At 38.2% G+C, this 27,284-nt stretch overlaps 1 protein-coding gene and 1 long non-coding RNA gene across 40 annotated transcripts in view; one reads left to right on the forward strand and one right to left on the reverse strand.

Annotated features, from left to right (window-relative positions):
- Positions 1-1,514: 1,514 nt before the first annotated feature.
- SATB1 (SATB homeobox 1) overlaps positions 1,515-27,284 on the forward strand; it is a 108,416-nt gene continuing 82,646 nt past the window's right edge. For 3 of the 39 annotated variants that reach the window (XM_037890444.2, XM_043540954.1, XM_043540958.1), the window contains exons 1-2: positions 1,521-2,219; positions 24,842-25,077. In XM_037890444.2, the coding sequence (XP_037746372.1) occupies positions 24,867-25,077 (211 nt within the window). In that variant the 5' untranslated portion in view covers positions 1,521-2,219; positions 24,842-24,866. Of the gene's footprint in view, positions 2,220-12,235; positions 12,307-19,942; positions 20,005-20,047; positions 25,078-27,284 lie in introns of those variants that run through there. The other 36 variants (XM_037890446.2, XM_043540952.1, XM_037890447.2 and 33 more) reach the window with 29 other exon arrangements.
- On the reverse strand, positions 16,920-20,132 carry LOC119565389. Its single transcript, XR_006288968.1, has 2 exons — positions 20,093-20,132; positions 16,920-19,545 (listed from the first exon to the last, which is right to left on the reverse strand). It is a non-coding gene; the product is annotated as an uncharacterized LOC119565389 (long non-coding RNA).

The raw sequence follows: 27,284 nt of genomic DNA on the forward strand, positions 1-27,284 counted from the left end.
AAACTGTTCGGGTAGCATAGTCACAGGTAGAGAAGTTTGAATTTTTCTAACAAAACTAGATATTATTCTCAGATGGAAAGGCCAGAACTGGTCAGAGACTTCAGCATTTGATACTCTTGGGAAAGGGAGGGACATTACTTCAAGGTTGAGATAGTAGGGCAAATTCATTCCTGTTGCAACTCCACTGAAGTCAAATGAAGTTACGCCAGGGATGAATTTGCCCCACTATGTCTTGTATGAATGGGAGTGTCTGGTAGTAACTACCTAAAAGAGTTCTCCCTGCTGGCAAGATCAATATTATTAATTATTATATTATTACTATAATGTAACCTTTGGGCTTCATGGATTCCCTGTGGATTAATGATTATTCAAAAATGGTGTTACAAAGCGGCAGTTTTATGCCAATAAATACAATAGTATAGCACTGGCTTATTAAAGAAAGGTGTATCAGCTTAACAATGTCAAGAGCTCTTATTGCAAAAACATATAAAGTTGTCTAGAGGAGTTTTGTTTATTTGTTCCAGGAGCTGAGAGATCAAATCTGCCACAGACTGAAAATACAGATTGTGACTGGATTGGCATTCAAAATCCCCAGTGTTCTCTCTTCACAAGCTCCTAGAGGAAAAGAAACAATCTCAGCTTTCAGGAAAAATTGAATTCACTGCCAGATTCACTTTCCAGGAACTTTACTTACAAACTGTGCATCAGCTAAGGAAGGACTGAAGATCTAAAAAGTCTCTCCAAGCGGCAGTTAACACTAATGAAGAAAAATCAGAAATATAATTATTTAAAAGCACTTTGTGCGACATAAAACATCGTATGAAAGGACCACAGAATTAAGGACAGCGTCTAAAAAACACAACGCTGAGTAACTCCAGCGTGGCTAGTTGCAAACTGACACCGTGCAGTTCACGGCATGAGCCTGAGAAGTGGAATGCTTGCAAAAAAACAAACAAAAAAATCCAACACATCCCTGCTCCCCTTATCTAAAGCAAATACGGGCTGCCTGCTGTCATACTCAATACAGATTTCAGAGCCACTTCCCCATGCACACACTTTCCATTAACTTTATCTGCGCCAGCTTGTTCTCTCCCCACCCCAGGGTCTCAGCGGCCGGGGCACAGGCGCGCACACACGGCCCATCTGGAAAGAGAGAGGGAGCCCTGTGTCTTTCCCTCTTCTCCGGTCCCACTTGACGATCTGACCCTTAAAATATTGATCACCTTTGTTAGATCCCTTTCGGAAACTGGCCTGCTCGCTCATCCTTTCACTCGCTTGAAGCGGGCAGCAGCTGACAGCCAAGCATGTGGGGTATAAATATTGAAATAAACGAGCCGCAGGGAGGGAGGGAGAAAGTGGAGGTGGGAGGGAGGAAAGAGCGGGGGAGGTTCAAGAGTTGCGTGCGGGGGGGTTATCAGCCCGGTGCTCCTGCGAGGGGCGCTGCTCTCCGGGAGTGGAGGGGATGGGAGGGGAGGAAAGATAATAGCATTAAAAACCACCACCACCAGCAGCAGCAGCCCAACAACAACAGTGATTAGCTCCTACCCATCGCACAAGGGCTGGGAGGGGATTTGTGTCTCTCACCTGACTTCCTCCTCCACCGCGAGCCGGGGTGAGGGGGCAGAGACACGCGCGCACACAAACCACTCTCACCAACTCAGCCCCAAAAACAAGGGCAAGCAGAAGGGGGGAAAGAGCGAGCGCCAGACGCACACCCGGCTCCGGCGGCGGCGGCGGCGGCTCCCGGCTCCGCTCTACGCCGGCGCTCAGCCTCCCCCTCCCTAGCCCGGCTCTGCTGCCGCTTGCTGCTGCCGCCGCGCACCCGGGGAGGGCAGCAGCCGCGGCGGCGGCGGCGGCTCGGCTCCGGCACAGGCGCGAAGCAGCGTCCGCCAGGGGGAGAGAGGCGGCGAGACACGGCGCACGGGTGCAGCAGAGCCACCCCCGGCCGAGGCTCGCCCGCTGAAGCCTGCGCCCGGCGTCCTTCCCCGCCCAAGGGCTCCGCCACAGAGAGGCAGCCGGGCACACGCCGGCCCCCCGCGTTGGTACCTTGCTGCCAGCCCGGGCTCCTCCAGAGCAGCCTGCTCCCCCCCGCTGCCGACTCCGCGTCTCCTTCCTCTAGACGCCCGCTCCCGATGGGTGAACAGACAACTTGAACTTCAGCGCGATTAACTTCGCCGCCGCCTGGGAAGCTGAAGGTGTCGCCCGCTGCGCTCTCGTGAGTGAGTCGGTCTCTTTTTCCTCCTTCTCCGCCCCCCCTACCCCCCCAGTCTCTAGCGCGCCCCGGTTCTCGTATTAATAATCACATTGGGGGGTTGGAAAAGTGGGGGGAGGCCAGGAGGGGGAAACCCCTTCCCCGAGCAGCGCCGGCGCTCCACACACCTGCCGCCTTGGCAGGGCTGCATGCCATAAACCCCGGGGGGTTGTCCCGCCTGGGCTCCGGCTGCTGCTGAACCCCTGCCGAGGGGCAGAGCCGGAGCCGCTGGCCCTGCAGCAGCCACTTGAAAAAGGCAAGTTCCCGGAAAGTTTGGGAAACTTCTCCCCCCACCCCCAGCGTGCTCAGCACGGGAGGGTGCCGGTGTAACGCCGGCCAGCCGCCTTGGCGACAGGTTGCCTGGATTGGGAGCGCTGTAAAAGATGCGTTTGATAAACGTGTTTGGGCTGGGCTGGGCTGGGCTGGGCTGGGGGGTACTTGGCCGACGTGTTTAACCTGAAACGCAAAGTTGCTGAGGATCGTCTTGCGAGGCTGCATGGGGGGAGGAAGAGAAACGCGAAGGAGATCAACTTTGGCAGTGATCTCTGAGAGGGAAACGTTTCTCGCAGCACGCACCGTGGCAGCTGGCGCGCCTGTGACCTTAGGGGTGAGGCGGCACTGTAAGCACAGGTACGCTATCTCCTCTCCGCTGGAGGTCCCTCCCCTGGCGTTTTCCACTTTAGAACTGGTTGGGCCCTTGAAGCAGCAGCGAAGGATCCAAAAGGAAACAGAATATTTAATTCCAAGCAGCGATCCAAACATGCACTTGGAAAATCCTCATAAGTTGATAGTTTTAAGTACATTAACCAAAGCGTCCCACCAAGATAGTGCCACTGTTTAAAAGCCCCCGAGCCATCTTTCAAACGTCATTTTACAATATGTACGAGGGGCATTTAGTTCAAGGGAAAATAATTCAAATACAAATGTATGCCTTGGATATTTTTTTAAAAAAAGACACACAGAAAATCATAATTTTGTCGAAATCTTTTATTAGTTCCAGTGAGAAGAACTACTGACAGACACCTGCAAGTTTCCAAGTTTTGCTCTGCCAGTCCCAGAAATTTAAAGTGCTTGTGTTACTGAGGGAGAAACCCTTAGAGCATTGAAAACTTTGCTAAAATATTTTACACCAGCTTTTTACCCAAAATGGGTAAAAAATATTGGCAAACACCAACAATCAGTTTTATTCAGACAAACCTAGTGTAATTTTCCTATGAAAATAATTCATAATTTCAGATTCAAGAACTCTTAAGGTTAAGGCATGTGATGTAGTAACAGACGTTTATTGGGGATATGATTTAGCAGCAGTCCTTTATTTCTACTTTATATCATTTTGGTATAGTACATTGGTATATCATTTGGTATATATCTGTCTGCTCCAGTCTGCTGGCAAACATTAGCATTCGAGCTTACATTTTTGACAAATGTGCAGACAGGAATAGCATGAATAAGCATCTTAAATATTAACAACCTAAGCATCTGTTGTGAAACAAATGTAATATATTTACTCTGTTTTTCTCACATTGTTAGAAAAGGTTACAAATAGTGTAAAATTGCAACGTTAGTTAATACAAGGATTGGATATTTCCCTATCTCCAAGTGTTTAAAGCAGTCATCAGATATAAAGACATTAACTCTGGTGCATTATTTAAAAAAGAAAGTTGAAACTGTGTACTGTGTAAAGGCTTGAATACAGTACAGTATCTATAATTTGTATCATATACACTTGCAGTGTGTATATTATTTATACACTTTATATATACACTCATTTCCTGTTTCAGATTTTATTAATATCTCACTTATCAAGTGGAAATAATATTTGATACACAAAAATATGTAATCATGTATAGTAAAAAGTGAACATAAAAAGACCGCATATGTATGCATACATGTTTGTGTATATACATGTAAATGGATAGCCCACATACATTATAAAGATCTATAACAAAAATAAAATCATTGTCTACAGTTGTACCCACTCTTCAGTACAAACAGCAATGAAAAAGAAACAACTGACTCCAAGGAATTCCTCTTTCCCCAGGAAAAAACAGTAATCCAAGAAAAACAAGGGAAAAACAAGAGGGAAGTCTCCAAAAAGCCTGTATAGTTTTTTTTTTTCTGGAATCAGTGCATTCCTCCTTTTCCCTACAAGTGCAAATGTGTAATAAATAATAGTTCTTTGTATGCAAAATGAGTTTACTGGGACAAAAATATTTAAGTGGAATGCTTTTTGTTCATGCATTTTTTAAAAGTTAGTTTCTTTGCTCTTGAATCATTAAATAGCAAAGTAACTACCAAAAGAGTTCCTCCTTCTCTTCTCTTGTTCTTTCAACAAGACTTATCTAAGGATAAGTACTTAGATACTGCTTATTTCTGAGAAAGAAATATAAAGCAGGTAAAGTCAGCCTGTGATTCATTAATGGTACATGTTGATTTGCAGAATAGGAAGAAAAAGAAAATCTCCCAATTTAGCCAAAGCTTGTAGTAATCATTTTTATCTTAACAGGTTATGGTTTGCAATGTAGGCCCATAAGGTCAGCTGATAAGCACCTGTCCCTTATTATTATAGAGATCCTTTGGTTACAGATAGTACTAAACTAAATACAGTGTACTGTCTTCAAAGTTCAATAGTAATTCTCTAATATAAAATCCCAAAGGGATGTAGGCAGGTGTGCCCTTTCAAATCACAGAAGTGTCTCTCTTTCATGTAGTCAAGTCATGGATAACTACAACTTATATTACATTAATATTTTTGGTTGGAGAAGGGATTAAATGCATTTGACTTCAATTTTTTCAGTCTTCAATTAAAGTTCTGCATTTTTTAAAAAAAAATCTAATTTGATGTTTTAAATTAGAGGAAAATTTTATTACAGTCAAGGAATACATTTGTTGAAATACAGCTGTTTGCCAGATTTTTTTTAACTGAATACCATAAAATTAATTTGAAATCCTTGTTATGGTTTCTAGTTGTATTGCGGGAGGGAGACAAATTAATAAAATTTAGTAATCTTCTTAACAGATTGATAAATATATTAACATTTTGCATCCGGACTACAGAGAAATTGTTATTCAAGATAACACAATATTCCGGACTACTTAAATCTCTCTATTAAAAATGGGGGAAATGTGATTTAAAAAAAAAAAAAATATTTCAGTCATGTTTCTAAGGTCTATTCTATTTTAGCATAGATACTACTGCAGAGTTTTATAACCCTTTTATGCATACCTGCCATTACTTTCTCTAGATATATTTATTAAGTATCTAGTAAACCCACAAACTTTCCTTTTAGAACAGTTATAAATATAAATGGAACATTTTAGTTCCTTTTAATTTATGTTAATAGATGTAGAGTGTATATACAATCTCCTTAGAAATCATTGCTTTTCCAAAGAGGAAACTTTGATTTTTCAGTCAGGGAATACAAGGAGAAAAAAACTGAAAGTATAGACAGTTCCATACATCATTTTAATTTTTTTTGTTATACTAGGATGATGATACGAAGTTGTCATTTAGAGTGGGATGATAAAATTACAGGAAAGCGTTTTTTACTTTTTTAATTATTCCAATTTAGGGCTCCTAAAATGAATGTTTTTGGTAAAGTTGTTTGCATGGAATTTTTCATAGAATTTTGACAAAAAGTGAGCTGTAGCTCACGAAAGCTTATGCTCAAATAAATTTGTTAGTCTCTAAGGTGCCACAAGTACTCCTTTTCTTTTTGCGGATACAGACTAACACGGCTGCTACTCTGAAACCTGATTTAATAGGAACGCTACTAATCATTTAGTATGAGAGAACATATTTTTCTGGTTAAATGGAAGTTCTGTTTTTGCCATTATGGGCATCAGGCTTTAGTAATCTGCTCCTCTTGTGGAGTGAACACTTTCTACTTAAAGCTATCATGCACCTACTGTTTATTTACGCTGCATTAAACTGACAGCACAGCAATCAGAGGGAAAATATTACTTACTTTCCTGAAGTAAATACCAGTTTATAGGTTAGTGCATGTATTTATATTCCTGTCGCCACTAAAATAATGGTTCTGTCTCCATTTTAATATCTACCTGCGGTGTTATCCATGGCAGCTGACTCTTCCTTGTTTGAAAAAGAAAAGTTTTGTTATCATTCCACACCACAAGGAACTTTAAAGAAAGATGATTCCATATTGCTTTCTGTGGCATGCAGAAGCCAGTTTTAAAGACACAGTATTCAGTTTTGCCTAGCGTTCTTGGGTTGTGTTTCAAACAGTGAAAACATCATTCCTTAAGAATATATGCCTACCGAGCCACTTAGATTGTATATTCAGGCAACTGCAAATAAGGGCAGAAGCATTTTATTAATAACTGAAAGCACGGATGTGTGTCTGATGAAAAATGTTCTGCAGCTCTTTCACTATGCAATCTAATGCATTTTTAAACTTTAGTTGTTACAAAGTTGCTGTACGTTATTTAAAAAAATCAAAACAACCTATATTCCAGTTTGATTGTAAAATAAGAGCTTGTAGTACTTCTACTTAAATTTTGCAACTTCTTAAAAAGTTTGTTTCCTACCTGAGAGAATCCCATTATGTTATTTTTAATCTTTGTTTCATTACCTGACTGCTAACCTGTAGATAACGTTAGTAAAAACAGCTTACACTTTGAAGAGAATATCATTAAATTAACTATCAGGATGTTCTGTATCTAATCTTTGCCACCAAGGTCCCCTTTGTTCAAAATAAGTTATAAATTTACTACATTTAATATTAAAGGTATACGTCCTCTTCCATATGTATGGTACTAACAACTCTAATTCTCACCAACATTGTACCACAGTTTGTAATTGTTACAACATAAAGGATGCAAGCCTTTTAAAAAGTAGGTGTTTACCAACAGTTACTGTCCTTTCATATCGGATATAAGTAACATCCGTTTACTGGTTGGCAAATGTTGACTTTTTAATGGTTCTACAAGCCCTCCGTCAGGGTGTACAGATCTCCGTAACATTAGATGAAGTTCTGAACAAAGATTTAAGGGTAGGTTATGGCCACATATAGCATATGAATCAGATAAGTTATACAAGTGATTCCACTTAAAATTAGTCTAGTATGACAACATACCTCTCATTCTTAAGTGCTGTTCTGAATAGTAAATATCTCTCTTTAAACTTGCTGGGCTTAATTCTCCTCTCACTCATGTTGATGAAAATCAGGAGTAACTCCGTTGAAAGCAATGGCGCTACATTTGTATATAACTGGTAAGAGATCACTATCAGGTCTAATGTATACGGTGTGAACAAAATATTAACACACATTGTTTAGTATTATAGAATATATGGCAACTGTACCTTTTACTGTTTGTTTTAAAAATACTTTTTCTGAGATCAGTTATTCTGATACAGATTGTCTGTCTACATATAAATATTCAGGGTGAGATATGATAGTGTAACATTTCTTTTTTATATTGGCCTATTTATACCCTTTCAATTGTTTTGCAGCAACTCTGCTTTGATAACACTGGTTCATGAAATAAGCCCTCTTCATCTGTGTCAATGATTCTTTCATTAAATGCATAGGTGGATTAAGATTATGTGGCCATAAATCCACAAAAATTGTTCCTCTCAGACAGACAGCAGTGTGTACCATACACCAGCTGAGTTGGACTTTCCCCTTTGCTCATATTTTGACATGACCTGAGGCACTCAGGGAGGGCCTTTAAACCCAAAGTACATCTGCTTCACTCAGGCTCTTGCTTTGGCAACAAGTAGCTGACTATCAGCAATTGTTTGTGTATTGTGTCACTGCAGCAGTGGGGACATATCTGACTATGGGGACCATATTTTAAGGATTACCCCTTAATCCTTTCCTGGTAGACGGAGTGGCAAAATGGATGTCAAGATTCCTGGGTTCTATTCACATCTCTGCTACTGACTCAAAGTGTGTCCTTGGACAATTCACTTACAGTGCCTAGACAATGGGAGTTACGTACCTAGGTGCTTTTGAAAATGCCACTATTAGGGCCTGATTTTCACATGAACTGAGCGCTCACACAACTTCAGCTGAAATCACTGGAAACTATAGGTGCTCAGCATTTTTCCAAATAAGGTTCTTACTGCGTATCATCTGCCTTATTTTCCCTACCTTTCCGACGGGTGTTGTAAGGCTTTCTTACTTACTTTGTTTCTATTTGCATAGCACTCTGATATATTTGGATGAAAAACATCAGACTGTATAAGTGCAAAGCAGTGATGTTGTTCTGGGACCCAAACTGAAAGATTTTACTTGCAATTTAGAGTATCTTTCATATGCCCATCAGTAACTAGTGTATGTTGAATTTGTCTGTTCTTGATGGCCAGATAAATGAAACCACTTACAATGAAAAATAAGTTTTGAACAGAATACGTTTCAATATTTCAAATTCTCTCTATATAGTATTTCATGCAGTACTAGTGTATGTATATATACACACACACGTATGCAGCAAATAGCAACAGCAAACAAAAACAAGTGAAATTTCAACTTGAGTTTAAAAGGTTTGTAATTAAAATTTAAACCAATAGATTTGTATATGGGGAATAATAGTGGAAAGTTTATTTTAACTATGAATGTTTTTGTTCATAGGTGGGTTTTTCTTGATTGGTATAAAAGGTTCCAAGAACAATTAAAAATATCTTAAAAGTTTTAAAATGACAGTTTTAGTTTAAGGATTCATTGTAATATAAATACTGTATGCTTATTAGCATTACTAGTGCACTAGACATTTAATTACAGTCTTTGTGAGACATGTTATCTGTACATTACATATCACATAAAGAGAATGATAGATACTCTTAAATGCAGGCTCTTGCTTGCCAACCTTCTTTTAAGATTATAGATTCAGATCTTCAATCCAGAATTTTCAAGACTTCAGTCAAAACAACTCAACTTCACAAATTTTTCTGTAGGAACAGGTCACTTCATTTCTTTTTATGAACACTTTTTTATTTAAGTAATACTTAAAAATTGTTTTTTACCAGTTTTATTTTCTTTCCCAGTCTTGTACATGGAAACAATTCATATATATCTTTGCCCATTCCAATCAAATATCCTTACAGGCATTTTTTTAGAACTTAAAAAATATATATATCTTCATTGCATATTGAGTAGCCAGACTATAAAAAATAATCTAATTCTAGTACGGTAGGTGGTTTTTTGTTGTTTTTTTTTAACGTATATGACATGACATTTAGAATCTTCTTTTCCAGCATTAGCTCTTAACTACTTTTATTGTCTGAAATACATTCTATATAATAAATATTTGTGACCAGTGATTTGGACTGCCAGATGCTATAAAAAATGACCATCATAAGCAAAATAATATATTTACCTAGTGCCAGTTTTCCCCCTCCAGTGTGTGTTCAGGTTACACTGATTACTGTGATCCCAATAATGTAAGTGTTCCATATACAGAACTCAGCATAGTTGCCAATGGTTGTTTTGCACTGAGATTACTTACAGGATCAGGCATAATGGGAACTGTACATGTGTAACTGAGAGCAAAAGTGGGTGCTTAGATAACAGATATGTTTTTTATGATTAAAAACAAGACCAACGGTACAGCATTTTTCATGAATAGACCCAGCCATGGCAGTATTGCTATTGAACCTAATTCAGTACTCTATGAAAGAAATTCTCCTATTGAAGTCATTCTGTCCCACTGCACATGTAATATTTAATTTGGCTTACAGAAGTCTATAATCCTGACTATAATTACTGCAGAATACTATAATACTTTTTTAAAATAAAGGATGTGTTCATTTTATAACAATATTTTCATTTATTGGACTTGTGATTCCATTAAATGCTGTTTTTGGGTGATTTATCCTGTGAAAAACAGGCTTATTATTTTTGACTATTCTGAAAAATGCTTTCAGATACCACCAAATAAAGTTATACTAGCAGAGTTGATATTTTTAATATATTTGTTACATAGTTAAACAGCTATTTGTGTGACACAAAGACATTCCTCAAGCAGCATTTTACTGTTTGACATACTGAATTTCCAAGCAGTATTTTATAGGTTCTGTCTCTTTAAAAATGCAGTCTCCTCTATTTGCCCTATTAATTGTTGATATGTTGCCATCCACGAGACAAAAATTAGAGCTGTAATTAAATAATCATGTGATGCTCCTTAGTGCCAGTGAGAGCAAACTCATTTTTCCAGGCCCTGATGGTCACTGATTATTGTATTACTACTGGCTTGCTTTATTTATTTATTTATTCAATGATTCTGTATTACTAGGTTACTTAACCACTGCATTTCTTTTCAAAATTAAAGAAAGTGGGGAACATTAAGTCAGTTAATTGGCTACCCATCCACAGGGACACAAGGTAGACATACCTTTTCTGCTTTTGGTCACCGGATTGGTTCTTTTTGGAAAGCTACATGAGTAGTGTGGTTGTGTGCCATTTAATTTACACTGGTGTTTTGGCTGGGATGGATGCATATGGGGAATGCCAGGAGAATTACAAAAGGAACAGGGTATTAAAATTCAGAAATGATTAAAATTGAAATAAAAGGATGCTGCTGCTTTGCCAGTACTCTGGCAGTCATAATGACACACAGAGATTAGTTTCCACCTTCATCTTTTCCTTCTTTCTCATTTCCTCTTGTTTATTGTTGACACATTTTCCTTATGACTCTGCTTCTCATCTTTCTGTATCTTCTCTCTTCCCCCCTCCCCGTTACATATTCCTACTTTTTCCTCTTTCCTTAAGCATGGAGAAGCTTGTAACCATACTGTAACAATAACATATTAGGTTATTAATATTTAATATTCACATGATTAAAATTCTCAAACACAGGTCAGCTATATTATTAACTGATACGTAATTTTTCATTTAAAAAATCTTTATTCTGTCCTTACTGTTTTTCAAAAACTGTTTACTTCAGTGGAATGTTAGGCTAGGAAAAGAAGAACTTACCAGTCATGGATAATCAATTATGCATAGATTCAGATTTAACAGATGGAAACTGGTGAGTTAAAGTTTCTCTTTGACTTCATGATTTTTTTTGTTTGTTTTTGTGACACCTGTCTCTTATGTATAGTTAAACATCTAACATAGCATACTGCTTTTCATGCATCTTTGTATTTTTTCTTAGCCTAAACTCATTTTTTCCTGTTCTTAACTTATTGTTCTTAATTTGTTTGACTGCAGGGGTTTCTGCACTGACTCTGGGGTTAAATTATCCTCCCATGAAACTAGCATTTTAAATAGTAATAAATTACACACTGTCATTTAATCTTAAAATTGTGTGTCAACATGATATGTTAAATTGAATAAGCCAAATTCTGCCTTCAGCTATACCCATGGCCTTCAGTAAGGTGACATAGGTTCAACAGGACAGAATCTAGCCATGTTTGTGTATGTATGTATACATACACAAACACGCATATTGTTATGATAGTTAAATAGGCATACACTTCAGAGGTGTTAATTAAATTTCTTTCACTCATTAGATAGTACAGCAGATTCTTTTTATTCCCTATTTTGAAAAGTCCAATATGGACTGGAGGTAACATTCCTCTTGTGCATGGAAAGATTTACACACATCTAAATAAAACAGAAAAGACATAACCCTTTACTGCATTCTGACAATGGCAACAAAATGGTAGCAATTGAAAGAATGGAAAAATATTGTGTGCTTTTCCCCTAAAAGCTATTTTTAACAAAAAATGATATAAAAGGAAACTTAAATTTTGGTGTTGAGTGACTATTGTTTTAAAGCACAATTTACTGATGGTAGTACATTGGTGTGTGCTTGTATATGAAGATGATCTGTATTTCAGAAACAAATATTCTATATTCTACACTGTGCAATGTACTGGGTCACACAGAAGTCATATTCCTCCCATATCCATATTCCTCCCACATCCTAATAAAAAGCTATGTAAAACAGGGGTAACTTGGTACTGAAGTTATTTCTCTATGCCTGCAGTAATTTACACCAATCTTATATTGTTTGAAAGGTTATGTCCAAATGAAAAAGCATCTTTCCTTACCTGGTTCCACCCACATTTGAAACTGCACATCTCTCAGGTATGGCACAGGGAAATTCCACATCTATATACTTAAAAAATTATAATGAACTGGAAGATAACACAAGAAGTACCCTCTGTATCTTTCTTGAGTAACATATTTCACAACTTCTAATGAAGGTGCTAACTATCTTTATAAGTGGGAAAAATCATGAAAATTTTAAAAAGCTGAACAGAAAACAAATGCTATATATCACTGTGTACTATAGAAGGAACTGAACATTGACACTGAAAAGAAATAATAAAATGAATATTAATTTTATAACAATGATGCTTGATGGCGAAAGTTCATGCACACACAGCAGTTTACCCCACATATTTTTTCAAAGAACTGTAAAGATATCAACTGAAATATAAATTCATTTTCCCCAAAATATTATATTACTGTATTGTATTGTACTACACTTACGGGAATATGTTTTATTCATATCTTTTCTTGTGCTGAGGCCTTAAGTACATATAAACTGTCCCATCTACTACCTGACTTCTAAAGAAGGATCCTAAAAATTACCCATTTTTTGGTGGGATCCCATCTCTAATTATTCACTCAGATGAATTTCTGTTCAGGTCAGGTATTCATTACCTGAATTAATTACTCAACAAAGGCTATGCTATAATTGTTACCAGGAACAAGGAAGCACTAAATTGGTGAGGTAAAACATTAAAAGTATTCTAAAACCTTGTTTCTTTGATTATTGACCTAGTATTCTGATTCCATTATTATAGTTATTCTTTCTGGTTTTTGTTCAACTAAGTCAAATATTCCAGTGTGTTCTGGAAGTTAACAGGGATAGAAAGTAACATTTTGAGGTTGTTTGCTTTAGTGTTAAGTTGCTTGATTGCTTTTGTATCATGTTCCTGTGTGCTTCTACAAATGAAATGTATTATAGTGGCACTGGATATGCTAGAATACCCTTTATTTTAGCACATCCATATTGCTAGGTATGGTGTGTGGTCATTGTTAGTTTGTCAGTGGAGCTTTGCAAAACTATTTCATTTTCTGTGAACTTTTTTTTCTTCAAATTTTGTTTTTGTGGGATCTTCTGAGCTCTGGATTGGAGCAAACTCAAAAATTCAAAGTAAATTCAGCACAACCCCCCAAGTTTCGCTTTGTTTCCCCCAAAATCACATATTTTGCAGGGTTTTTAGATCCAATCCAATATTGACCCCTGTCCACATTTGGGTCAAAATTAGGTACACTGTTTCACTTAACTTTTTTGAACCTTAGAAAAAGTGTGGCAGAACCTGGGCAGAGTTGTGAGTTAACGAAATTTGAAACCAGGACATTGCATGTGGTTTTGGGTTTCATAATGAAAGTTTGACATAGTTCAAGTCATCAATCAGTTCTAACCATTTTCTTAAACCTAAACTCTTCCCTGTTTCCAGCCCACAAGAATTATCAGTAGATTTTTGAGGAAGTGAATTATTAGTACTGTAAGAGCTGAAAAAAGGATGATTGTTTTGTCCTGTTGATGAAGCAGGCTATTGCATACCAAATTTCTGCTGTTGGAACTCATCAGAGCAAGCATCAAAAGTCTTGCTAATAGTACTTGAATGGTCCTTGTGTAGTGATAACTGCAGTGGCAGGGGCTGTTTTGCATTGTAATATGCAGCTTTGCTTGGACTGTGTGAAAATCTCATTTCTACTCAAAAGTGTTGGATTAAACTTCTGTGTTGCTTGGAAGCCTCTTTCTTTATTAGCTCAATGTTTACTTAAGATCAAGAAAGAAATTCAGTAGTTTGTCTGAAAAAACAACATTCGACTGTGTTGCAAAATAGTTTGGAAATATCAGTTTAACTCTGACTTCAGTAAATAAAAAGATCTTAGAATTTTTTTGTTTGGCGTTAGTCGCTTACATCTGTAATATTAAGCTCTTCTATAACATTCAATACAATGTTTTCAGCATCCCAACAGCTCCAAAAATGAATACAGGTGCCTCTTGAACATGTCCCTAAAATAACACTGCTTATTAGCCAAGTCCTTTGACATAATTGTTTGCAATTCCACCCCTCCGCCCCCATCCCTTGCCTACTAATTATCTCGTGTCTGGGAAAATCAGAGTTTTAACAGAGAGCACCCCTCAACATTAAGTATTTTTCCCACAGATGTATTTTGAAAACGCTACCTTAAACCAGAGCCTTTCAAACTGTGACCTGAGGGCTACTGGTGATCTGTGGAACACTTGTTTGCGAGGTAGAAGAATTGGCAGATCATATGATGTTGGCTTTCCTCTTTGCTTCCAGCTTCTAAATTGCATTAAAAGAATATATTAAATAATTTCTTATTACAAATTTCCATGTAAGCAATTACTGTAGTTGCCACAGGGAAGTTATGAGTGTGAATTGGTGGGAAGGTGGTCTGTGCAATCATGAATGAGAGAAGAGATAATCTATGGGGCTGTCTTTTAAAATGTGGTTCACCTTTTGCAAACCCAGTGCCATAAAAACATTCTTATATATATATTAGTGTTTGTGAAAGTAGCTATACTGACTTAGGGAATGAACTCTGTTTGTCTACACAATGGGTATAGATTGGGCAGCAGCAAGGTAAGCTTTCCCACACTGCTCCAACAAAGAGCCTCATCTCCTTGTGGGACCACTTTTAAGGTGTGTAGTTTCCATGTCCCCATTCAGTCCAAGATTTCTCTGCTTGAGACTGCCAACAAGACTGGCAATTAGTACTAACTGTTGTGATAGTTTTTGTGATGTGGACACCTGTCCATTAACATTGCAACAAACTTGGATTTGCATTAGCAACCTAAAGGTGAAAGACTCTATATTATCAATCTCTTTAGCCATTCAATCCCTACTCTTAATATTATCAACATGTAATATTTTTGTTGTACTTATACCATAATTTTCTCCCAGTAATTTGCCTCGATGCGACTCGTGGCAGCTAGAGGCAAACCTAAATGACCAGCCAGGTCACATCAACTAAAGTATGTGTTTTCCCCAATCATACAATTATCACAGTTAAAACAGAAACATACCTATCTAGTGCATATTTGGAAAGGGATGTGATGGTATGGCTAAAAAGAGCTTGTTTTAGCCCTAAACTGCATTTGCATAATCTTATCCATTTTATCAAAAGAACATTTCTTGAATAAAATATATTGCAGAAAACATTTGCAGGAATAAACACAAGCCTCCTTAGATATGTAGTCGATAGGGAGATGTCTGCCTGTATGTGATTTTCTACACTGTAAGCTAACTGAGACATCCTAATGTAAAATACAGCACTGTGGGACATTATGTAGATACCTGATATTTTCTTGGGGATTCTGAGTCCATAAACTAATGAGTGCATCATATGTAGTTTTACCTCTGACAGATATGGTAAGGATAATTTACTTCAATTAATAAGCAATTACATTAGTCTGTATCAAACTGTAGTTAAGTTAAATATTCATTTTATGTAACTTTCAGACCATCATGTGAAAGAACACATAAAAATGAGACGGGACAGCAGCGTTTTGTGGTATGCTTCTCAGTGAAACGAAACCCATAGCGCTCTTACTTTTTGACAGACACACTGCCCAGACTGGGACAGATTTTGATCAAAATGCAAGCTTAGTATACACTTTTCACTTCATTGAGAGAGATGTCACCAAATGCTGCAACTCTAACTCCAAAATGTTGCCATATGTATTGACCACACGTATGATATGTAATTTGTGCCTGTGGCAGTCAGGTTAGGTACGCTATTTGGACTGTAGTTTCAGACAGTGAGTGATCATTTCTAATATGCAATTCAGGGTTACGGCCAGTGGAGAAGTAACTAGAAAGTCCACACTGCATTAAACCGCCAGACTTGGGCACGTGTTAAATAAGGTATAAAATATGCGTAGACTTGACTGTTGCCCAGCTCTGCGCAGGGGCACAAGGGGCAGTGTGAAGGGAAGTGCAAGGACCTTCCCACCCCATGCTCCCTTTACCTCTGAGCAGCATTAAGTACAAGCTTCTGCAAGAGGGGAGCCACTGCTCCCTTCTAGTGACCATGGACGCTAGCTTCCTGAAAGCCAGGACTTAGTATTCTCTCTTCCCACACTGAGCAGCAGAACTGACCAAGCATGGAAGAGTGCACACTTCACCTTGAAACAGAGGAGCTGCCATTCTGATGTAACACTCTGGGAATCAGCCAGAATTTCCCTACAGATGCCTGCTGCAGTGCAGCCTCTCTGCACCACCTCCAACACAGGCCATTACTTGAGTCACACTAGTAGCCTCATAGTTGTCAGAAATGCAAATGTGGAAAATCCAACCACAGCCAGATCTGGACAAAAATCTGATGAAACTAAATGTGCAGTCTCTAGTGCCAGTTTTGTGATGCTTCCAGGTCTTTTCCTGTTTGCTTTAAACACCAACCATCCTACCAACTTCACAGTTTTGACCCACAATGTCCAGAGATAAACAAACTTACTCTGAACAAGAGAAGATCAGAACAGAGTCCTTAGAAAGCACTGTGGCAACGCTCCACCCTAAAGGCATTCATTCTGTAACCCAGGTACTGACAGAGGCACTGACTGATCTAGTGAGTCACCTCCTCCCAGAGTTCAAAAACTGGATACAAACTTTCTTTGTGTCCATATACAGTTTTGGGAAGACATATTCTAATTCAAAATATTTACTTCTGATTACTATAATGAGGCAGCTTTAATATAAGTATTTGGCTTCACTTGACATGCAACTAATTTGAAAAGTGCCGTTATCAGATATTTAAACTACTGACTGCATACATTCCAGGGTATTTACATATCTTCTGTTTCTTTATCTATTTATCTCTTTCCTTTTAATAAATAAAAATAACATCCTCCACTGGGACATTATAATATTAAAAAGTTGATATACTTGAGCATCTATTGGCATAATGGTCAGTCTACAATTACACATTTTTACAAAATGTTAGCATTTTTGCCTTTCACTACAAAAATCTGATATCAGTATCATAAACCAGTGAAATAAAATTTCAACTGAGTTTCCTATTATTGATGAGAAATTTAATTATTCAGATATGCAAATATAGGAATAACTGTATCAATTTTTGCTTTCCATTCTAAGCAAAGTTTTACACTAGTCAATGTTCAGAGCCTGCAATAAGTGCGTTAACAGGGGTAGGTGATACACAATAATGAAATTTATTAGTGTGGCGTGGCGTTTATAGGGTATATGTACATATGTGCAATTTAACAGCAGTTATTTCTCATAACAATTTATCTCAAGCCCAAGACGCATATGCATGATCATATAATTAACAGAGTATTTGTCAGGGTTTGTAAGTGTCCATAACAATATCATTTAGGCCTCTGTGCTCAAATATTATCAGATTTTTATCTCCCCAATCTTTTAATTTACTCTTGGTGCTTTAGGATGAATCATTTTTTATTTTTTTAACTTGAGCATTTTAAGTTTTTTTTCACATATGTATTGTAATACTGAGGCAAATGTAAAACACAGATTTTAATTTTGTCTTATTATCTGGTGATCAGTTTACAAGGTGTTATAGCCATAATCCTTGTTCCAAGAATTTTTAATAGCTATTTATTAAACTACACCTCTCTTTCCCTAAGTTCCGCACTTTCCTTATTCTTGATCATATGCAAGCAACAGATACATGTGATGTCACTTGAAGTTATCTCATTTTTCAGCATCTTCCTCTTTTCTTTAGTCTACTCCAGTGGTCAGTCTTTTTTCATCTCCTAAACTTTAGTGCCACAAAGGCTATTTTGAAAAGGTGAGAACTAATCCAGTGTAGATGTTCTCCACTATTTCCTCAAAGTTTAGGTTCAACTATTTAAATTAGATTTTTAAAGTGTTAGTTTGAATTTTATTTAGTCATTCAAAGATGAAATCTTTACCCAAAACATTCTATCTGGTGGGAATAGAGGGTTATCCCTTGATCATCTATTATAGAAAGTGTCATCTACATTTTGTCTTTTTTCTTTGTAAAGCATGATTCTTGTTGTTTTCCTTTTTTTACCAGTATGTACTCAGTAATAATTTTAATAACCTTATGAAACACATACAATGTGTACAACTTTGTGTTTCACAAGTATTCCACTTTCACATCTTTGAATATTATATAATACATTCATTTTCAAGCATTGCATTTCTCTGCTTCTGTGATTATAATCTATTTTGTGCATTGCTGAATATGATAAATATTTTATGTATTTCACCCTATTATCATTTTCTTTTCCTGCATGCCCTGTATGTTGCTTGCACTTATTTCAGTAGATGTCAGCTTACCTACGTTTGATGTTCTGCTTTTGTTATAGTAACGTATATGTGGTGATACCTTTACTCTTCACAGCATTTATCGATTTGTATTTTCTTTGTTCAGAAATTATATTGTAGTTTGCATTTTATATATTATAATTATTAGCTCCCTGTTGCCTACTTTAAAAAGTAAACTTAGAGTTATTACAGCTTCTCTGCCTCTTTTTTAATACATTTTTTCCCCAAGTTGTTATCCTGAAGTACTGTTTCTCCAATTTGGGTACATATTTTCATGCATCAATTATACTTTTTCTTCTGCTTCTAATATAGCTTTTCTTTCTTTTACAGTGTGTCTAAACTTGTGCACTTTATCAATAAATGAGTTTAATTTTCCTGTTCTCTCATAGCTTGTGCAAACTTGTTGCTTTCAAGTCTGTCAAGTCAGTATGGTCTTCCCCCAATGAATCATGGGAAAAAGTTATCTATTTAGCTTTACATATACCCATTTATTTTGTGAATACTTTAACAGTTTCAGTAGTTTGCTATTCTTTGCATTTCACTGGGTGGGCTTTGGACCCTATTTTATAGACTGTAGATAGCTACAACTGTATTGCATTGCTTTTTGATCAGGGTTATATTATTTCAATGTATTGTAATTTTATTATATCTGTGATACGGGGTTGTTTAATTATGTCTATTTCTTATTTTGTTACATATGTCCATCACCATCATCCTTGCTGTAAAACTGTACAGTAGTAGATTGTCATGCAAGTGACTATGGTTCTATGTACAACTTGAATAGGTACTCTGTTTAGTCCCACCTCCTGTCTCTGTACTGTGGTCTTTTAAAGTGTGCCTTGTCCATCTCTTCCATCTGGCATAATATAAAAGAGAATCTTTCTTTCCATTTGCATTGTTAGGTGCCTTGGTAGGTGAGTTCTGTTTCTTCTGTGGTATGCTTCCAACTGCAACTACTTCTGGGAAGAGCATATTTCTTGTTCACTTTTCCAGGGGTTGGGAAAACCTTGAGTAAAGTGAAGCAATGTTAGAAGTCAGAGACAGAGCATTCCCCTTTACTCGCCTGGTAACTTGAGTAACTATATAGCCAGTAACTTTATTTAATTATTATTTACAATTTGTTCCATGGCTCTTGTTAGGAACAAAAGCTTTTTCACGCGAGGTCGCAGGGAAATAAGGGTCCCCCGTCCCCCGCCCCGTCTAAGGGGATCACCTACGCTGGACTCTGTCCAGCCTGATTTGTTATCTGCCTGCTCCTTGTGTGCACCATGCACCTGCTTTCCAGGCTGCAGCTCTCCACCCTGCCTCTTTACCGCCCCTCGCGAGGTCTGCTCAACGCTCCAGCTCCTGCGCACGCTTTCCCTGGCGAAGCCTCCGCTCGCTGGCGGGTGCCCCTGCGGCTGTCCGGCTTGGCAGCCGGAGCAGCGTCACCTGCACCACCCCGTCTCCTCTCCCCGGGGTTCCGGTGCGCAATCCCCCGGGGTCCCGTCCCTCGCCCCGGGTTGGCTACTTGGCACCAGGGCAGCGGAGGGAGGGTGCTGATTATTACGCACATCTTGGCAGGTTGCCTGGATATTGCTCAAATCCCCCCCCCCACCCCGGCCCCCACTCTGGTTGGGCCCCCCCAGCTCCGCGTCCTTCCTGCTGCGCAAGGAAGGTGGTTCGCAGGCGCGCCCGCTCCGCTCTGCCTGCGCCGCGCGCGCGGCCCCCTCTTATTCTGGCTATTGTGTATAATCAATGCAGAGCCGCCTCACCCTAATCAAGCTGATTACAAATTCCTGCGCGCCCTAGGCCGGAAATCGCACCCCTTTCCCTCTCTCTCCTCCCCCCCCCTCCTCCCTTCCCCAACCCTCTCCCCCACTCACCTCTTTGGGTCTCTGGTTTCCAACCCCCCCTCCCCCCCATCCCGCTTCTCGCTCCGGTTCCCATTTCCACCCCTGCTCGCTGTCCTCCTCCTCCGCTCACCCTCCCTCCCTCCACTGCCTCCGCCTCCTCCTCCTCCGCCTCTGCCACTTTCTCTCTCTCTCTCTCTCCCAGGACGCGTCGGATGATCCGGGGCCGCCGGGGAAGGGCTCCGGGCAGCAGCAGGGAGGCTGCGTCCCTCCTAGTCTCGGGCTGCAAAAAGCCGGCTGGCCTCGGTGGTTGTTGTTGTATTAAAATGAGGAGGAGGAAGAAGAAGCCGCCGCCGCGGCGGCAGCAGCAGAAAGCGCTGGAGGAGAGGAGGCTCTGAGCAGGGGACGGCGGCGGCAGCAGCAGGAGGAGGAGGAGGAGTGATGAGTCAACTAATAATTTAATGGGGACAGAAACACAGAGGGGGTTGGGGGGGGGAGCAAAGCGAAGCAGCTTCGTCCGGGGACAGACAGACACACACACACATCCATGTAACATCCAGCCACAGCCACCAAACCGGCCTAAATAAATAGCCAGCCAGCCAGCCAGGGGGAAACAAGCATCAAAGCCAGGATTTTTTATTTTTTTTATTCTTTGCAACCTTTGTTTTTCCAGTTTTTCCTTTGCCATTTGCAGTAACTCTCCGTGGAGTTGTCTGGGGTTTTTTTTAATCACTCTTTTGTTCATTTTTATTTTGAAATAATCACACACACTCGTTGGTGGACTCGGTGGGAGTGAAATCTCTCTACTTTTGGTGGTGGTAGTGTCTTGTTGTGTGTGCGTTTCCTTCCTCCTCCTCCTCCTCTTTCTCTCTCTCTCACAACAGCCCCGGGTAAATGAGAAGAGACAGGTCCTCTCTTTATTTTGTTGTGTGTTTTCTTTGAACGGACCGGGAAGGCGAAATTAAAAGTGGCATTTTAGTGCCTTTTCCTGCTGTTTTCTCTACACTCCCCCCTACCCCTACTACAAATTCATGCAGAAAGTTTGGGGGCTGTTAGTGGTTTTGGGGGGAGAGGAGCAGATTGATTTTTGTGTGCGCGCTGTTCTTCTGTATGCTTGTTGGAGAATAATAGTGTAAGTGACAGCCTAGAAGTAGACTTTCTGCTCTTCACCCTGGATAGAAAAGCTTCCTCTCTTTCCACCCCCCACTTGCTCTTGTCCGCATTGATATTATTTTTGAAAGAATAGCTAGACTCAAGTCACCCCCTCCATTTAAATCTACTACTTTCGTTTTTCAGATTTATTTTTAGCATTACACTTATCTGTTCAATTTTGAGATTCACTTCCTTCTTCCATTTCAAAACCTTGAAAACTGCTTTCCTAAAAGATATTTAATATTTTTATCCATTGCCGTTTTTGCTCATGGCTACTCTGTTTCTCGCCATTTATTTTTGCCCCTCCCCTGCATAGAGGAAAATAACAAAACAAAACCAAAAAAAAGAAAAATAATAGAATTTCAGGGGAAGTAGCCTTCAGGACTGCTGGCTTTTGGAGGGGGGGAGTGTAGGGTGGTTTTTGTTTTGTTTTTTTTGGGGGGGGGTTAGGTTTTTTGGGGTTTTTTTTTAAGGACTTAGACAACATCAGTCTTGAACTTCTTCCTCTTCAAGAGCTCGGGCTGCAGAGGAAACCTCCTTTGTTTTTGTTATTTATATGCTGTCAAGTTTTGAAGTGGTGAGTTTCGGGTCGGTTTTGCTAATTTCACTCAGAAAACTGCAGTGTTTCTGTTTCTAGATAGTACTTTGCTTCTTTGTCTCTTTAAAAGGTCACAGTGAAAGCTTGGCCTGGATTGTGACAGCCATATGGAATGGATAAGAGCAGCGCCTGTTTCAAATGTGATTATGGGGTTTTATTGGGGAGCGGGAAGAGGAGGGAAGATGAAAGGGGGAGGGGGCTAATTCATGAGGAGTTAAAGAAATAAAATAATAGTGATTCCCCTTATTTCAGGAATAGGGACTATTACAATGAATTAAGAAATTAGTTGGTATGTCCATGTGTTATCTTTTTGAAACTGTACGTTGAAACTGCGACCTTATATAATGTCTAGGATGGAAACTTGTAGCTAGTGTAAAGGAGGTCTAAATATGAAACCCGAATAAACTCTCTGCCTGCATCTGTAGAGATAATAGTTACTCCATAGTGCTGTCATTCTGGGCAGGCCATGCTGATCCTTGCTCATCGCTATTCCAAGCTGAGGTTTCAGTGAACTTTAGCCTTGGGCATGGAGTTGAAATGAGTAAATTAGGTGTTTTATGTGCATGTAATTTTGCTTTGTAATGTAAAGCTTTTTACAAGATGACTAAGTGATTAAAGGATGCCTATGGGTGGGTATTCTAAGGCCAAATTAGAATGACCTATTTGGTGTTTTGGTAGCAATCAGTACACTAACTAAATTATGATCTATCATTTTTATTCATTGAATATGATGTACTATTCTATTCATGATGACTGGATACTTTTTTGTAGCAATAATCTTGGAGTTGTAGTGTACTTTTTAAGTTGTGCCAGAAGTGACAGGGATTTTCTTCTGTAAGGCTTTTTTTAAGTGAATCCTCTTATTCTCAAGAATTTAGTTTCAGAATAGCAGCTTTATAATAAAGCAGCATTGTAAGGAAACATTAGTAGATGTCAATGATTTGAGTCTGCAGTTTTTGGTTAGACTGCAGTTAATGTAATGATAAAGTAATCTTGATTTTAAAAAAAAAAGTGGTTAAAATAGTCACATTTATTGTTTAATGAGACTCATAACAAAAAACAGATGGGACCACGATCAATGGTAAACCATCGGTTCTCAGCATGTCACCCTACAGCTTAAGGATAAATAACCATTATTTTCTAAACTTTACAGTTATTCAGTCGGCATTCTTTAGGTTGCTAATAAACATCCAGATTAACACAGATTCTTTTTCTTGGCTATGTAGGATGAAGCAGCCTGTGTTCAAACAGGATAAATTGTTTACAGAATTATCTTTGGAATATATGGTATCTCCCAAGAAATCCAGACCTAAATAGCTTTGCAATGAAAAATGTACAAAATGCGTTGAATTACTAGGTAACTGAAAGAAAGTAGCAATTATCAGATTCATGCAAGTCTTTCTAAATATGACTCCCCTAGTGTTAGTGTTTGTACTCAGTAATGTAAATACTAGTTCATAAATGAATGTCTAGTCACCTGTTCTTTGTGATTATATTATATACATAATATAATTGACAGCGTGACCATACCTTTCTCACTCAGAAAAAGGTGGCAGACCCTAATATAACTAGAATAGTAATCCAGAATAAAACCACTACCAGATAAGTATCTATTTTCAGTAACTGATTGTTTTATGGTTGATAAAATAGGTTTCTCTGTCTGTGTGTGTGTGTGTGTGTATGTATGTATGTATTTAACTAAAATCACAAACTTACTCTGTGTTTTAGTCTAGGGATTTTAATGATCCAGTCATTTAGCTGGAATGTGTTTGTTTTTAAAAAACAAGTTTTTAGAAAAGAAATACAAACGTGCTAAAATACCCATTTTCTTAATTTTGATATTGTTGAAATTACTTCAATTTTTTTACTTCAGATACCTGTATCAACACAATTTTACACTGGCAGGGGTGTGTCTGTGTTGGAGGGTTTCTGAAGTTCCACAGGAATTGTGGTTTTTGAACATGAGACCCTTGTGATATTTAGAGATGTTTCCACCTTCTTTTAGTTTGTTTTGACTTTTTAAAAGATCCCATATTTGACCTAACATTTAAAACTTCATTACATCTTAAAATTTTCATATGCATATTTTAAGTTTTCAAAAGTTGATAATTCGTAATATAAAACAGCCTGGAAGAATGCAAAAACAACAAACAAAACCTCACCTGATCAGAAATTACAAGGCAATTGAGGTGGTTCATATTTCTAGGAAAAAGATCTAAATGCACAATATTTCGTGTTGCTAATAAATCTGTTGCATGTTTACCTAAAGTTTCATTGTTGTAGTTGCATTTATTAACTAGGAGAGAGAAAGCACTTTCATGGTGGTGGTGTTTAAATAAAAGCATTCATGATTTACAACAAACACTTGTGAGGTTTGTAGCATTGGATAGATTGGAGTATGTAACTTAGTAATCACCTTCACCTATTTAATTCTCATTCTTAAGAATTCAAGATAGAATATGACTACCTAGGCTGCACATCATCGTTTGTGTTCTGTAGGTGGCATTTTTTTCACCAAATCATTCAATCTTTGGAGAATGGGAACATTTTCTGAGGATAAATGTATTACTGTTTTTAAGCCATCTTCTCTTATTTTAAAATATTCATTTACTTATTAATTGCGAGCTTACAATACATATGTATCCCTGTACATGTGTTAACTGTCTACATACACATACGCACACTTGTACAACATATATATATTTTTTAAATCATGGCAGGTGATCTTTAGAGGCGGGACTGAGTATGGATCATTTGAACGAGGCAACTCAGGGGAAAGAACATTCAGAAATGTCTAACAATGTAAGCGATCCGAAGGGTCCACCAGCCAAAATTGCGCGCTTGGAACAGAATGGGAGCCCATTAGGAAGAGGAAGACTTGGAAGTACAGGAACTAAAATGCAAGGAGTGCCTTTAAAACACTCTGGACACCTGATGAAAACAAATATTAGAAAAGGTAACACTTTTAATAATTCTGCATCGGAGAAATATTAATTATATTAATATATGCATTGCCATTTAGGTGGGGAAACATACTTTTCACAGACTTCATTTATATTTCGGTGCTGAATCACCATTCTAAAAATATTTTATTCCCAATTCTGATGTAAATCACATTTGGGAAATGTATGCTTCATGTTTGGGTGGAGCATCTTGCTTTCCAGGGTGGAGTCTTATTTTTGTTAAGGTAAAGACTGTCTTAATTTTAGTTGTCCTCATTAGACCAGATTCTTCACTGAAAGACAGTTAATGTAATAAACTCTCTGGTTAGTTTGTTTTGCGAAGCAGCACTGAAATATGTAAAAAGATACACAAAATCCTAAAAACCTAATTCTTGCCTTTGCTCTTAGTGGTAATCCAAGCTTGGAAAAGTCAACAGGATTTCATTAACAGTTGCAAGTTGTTTGAAGAAAGTTTTCAGATCTTTAGGTATCACACTGGAAAAGTCATTTATGATGTCAATCTTTACAGTTTATTTTCTTAAGTACAATTCATTATTGAACAATGAACATCTTGGGCATCATATTTTTTTAGTGGCTGGTTTGCTGTAATTAGGCATTCTCACAAGGAAAAAGCACATTTAGAATCATTGATTGGTGTGTGTGTGTGTGTGTGTGTGTGGCTTTTGTTTGTATTAAAATACTTTAAAATTCACCATAATATATTAATCTTGTATATCAAAATATATCTTTTTGACTGTATACTACAGACTTGCTAATTTAAATCAAAACATGCTGTATGTGTTTGGCATTTGTTTTAAAATGACCTCTACTTTTTCTCAGTATAATTGCTATATGTTTATAATTCAGATTTTTCTTGCATTTGCTAAGCAAAGTGTAAAATGCAGCCAACACCATTAAACACGTAAAGTTAGAAGGCAGTGGAATTTCATTGTGTCTGATGCGTAACATTTATCATACAATCATTTATTTTTTCCTTGGTTTGGCGAAAACAAAGAATATATTGATCCTGAAATGAACAGACACAGCAGTCCGTATTGTTAGATCTTTATCTATTAAAATGGAAAAACAGCACTTCAGCAAATTCTTTGGCCTCTGCTCATGATTACCCTATTTATTGATTGTTTGCCAAGAATGTATGCATCTTAAGAAAGCCAGGGTAAGAGCATTAAAAATATAATTTATTATGGCTTTTCAAACAGAGTGCATTAATATTGTACTGTGAAGCACTGGGGCAATATAAAAAGGACTTTCTGACGCCTGCAAACATATAAGTTCCATAAATTCCTAAATAGGAGATTTCAGCTGTCTCTGGTATTATGTGATATTTGCACAGCAAACTTTAATGCCAGGACAGTTTTAGACAAGGATTCTACAGACTTCACTGCTCCTTATGGCAGACGTGCTGTTTACACAGACTCATAAACCTTCAGCAAAAGCTCTAACGCTGCCTTCAGGTCTAAATCATGTTTATTTTTAGCACTGACCAGTGCTCTCCCCTTTAATACTAGAAGGTTATAAAGTTGCTGCACTTGAATTTCTTGCCAAATACTAGCAAGAGTGATCAGCCAGCTAAGATTGTGCTCTTCTGCATAATGTTTTTCAATTAGCAGAAGGACACAAGTGACAGTCGCTAGAAGGTTTAGCAGCTTGATTTGTATTCAGATGATACCTGTGTCACACTACCAGGATACACCTTTTGATATCTACAATTTGCATCAAAATCTGGTCAAGAGGTCCTACTGTTTTGTTTCAAGTAGCACATTTTTAGGAGTGCTGTAACTTATGGGACATTTGTACATAAAATGAAATATCAGTGCATGTGTGTTTATAGTCTAATTTTTGTAGCCTACTGGAGGTAGGGGGGAGTGGGAAATTAAAAAAACAAATGCAGTATTTCACTCCCTGCCTTTTGTTGTTTTTGAAACAGAGTTATGTATTTCACATGAAAATAAAGCTTGAGGTAGATTTTGCCTTCAGATATTTAACAGTGAAACTTTCTATCAGGTCAGACTTGAACTGTGAGAGCTGGGGAAAACCCACTCCCAAGTGAAGTTTGTGTGGGGTTTTTCTGTTTTTGGAAATCTCTCTCCAAAGCGCAATTAAAACCAGTGAAGAAATTGGCAGTTTACATATGCTATTTTTGCTCTGGTCTTCCTGACTTGTCTTATTCTGTGATTTAAAAACAAGAACAACAGAACCC

Source organism: Chelonia mydas, chromosome 2 (genome assembly GCF_015237465.2).
Source record: "Chelonia mydas isolate rCheMyd1 chromosome 2, rCheMyd1.pri.v2, whole genome shotgun sequence".
Classification (NCBI taxonomy): Eukaryota; Metazoa; Chordata; order Testudines; family Cheloniidae; genus Chelonia; species Chelonia mydas.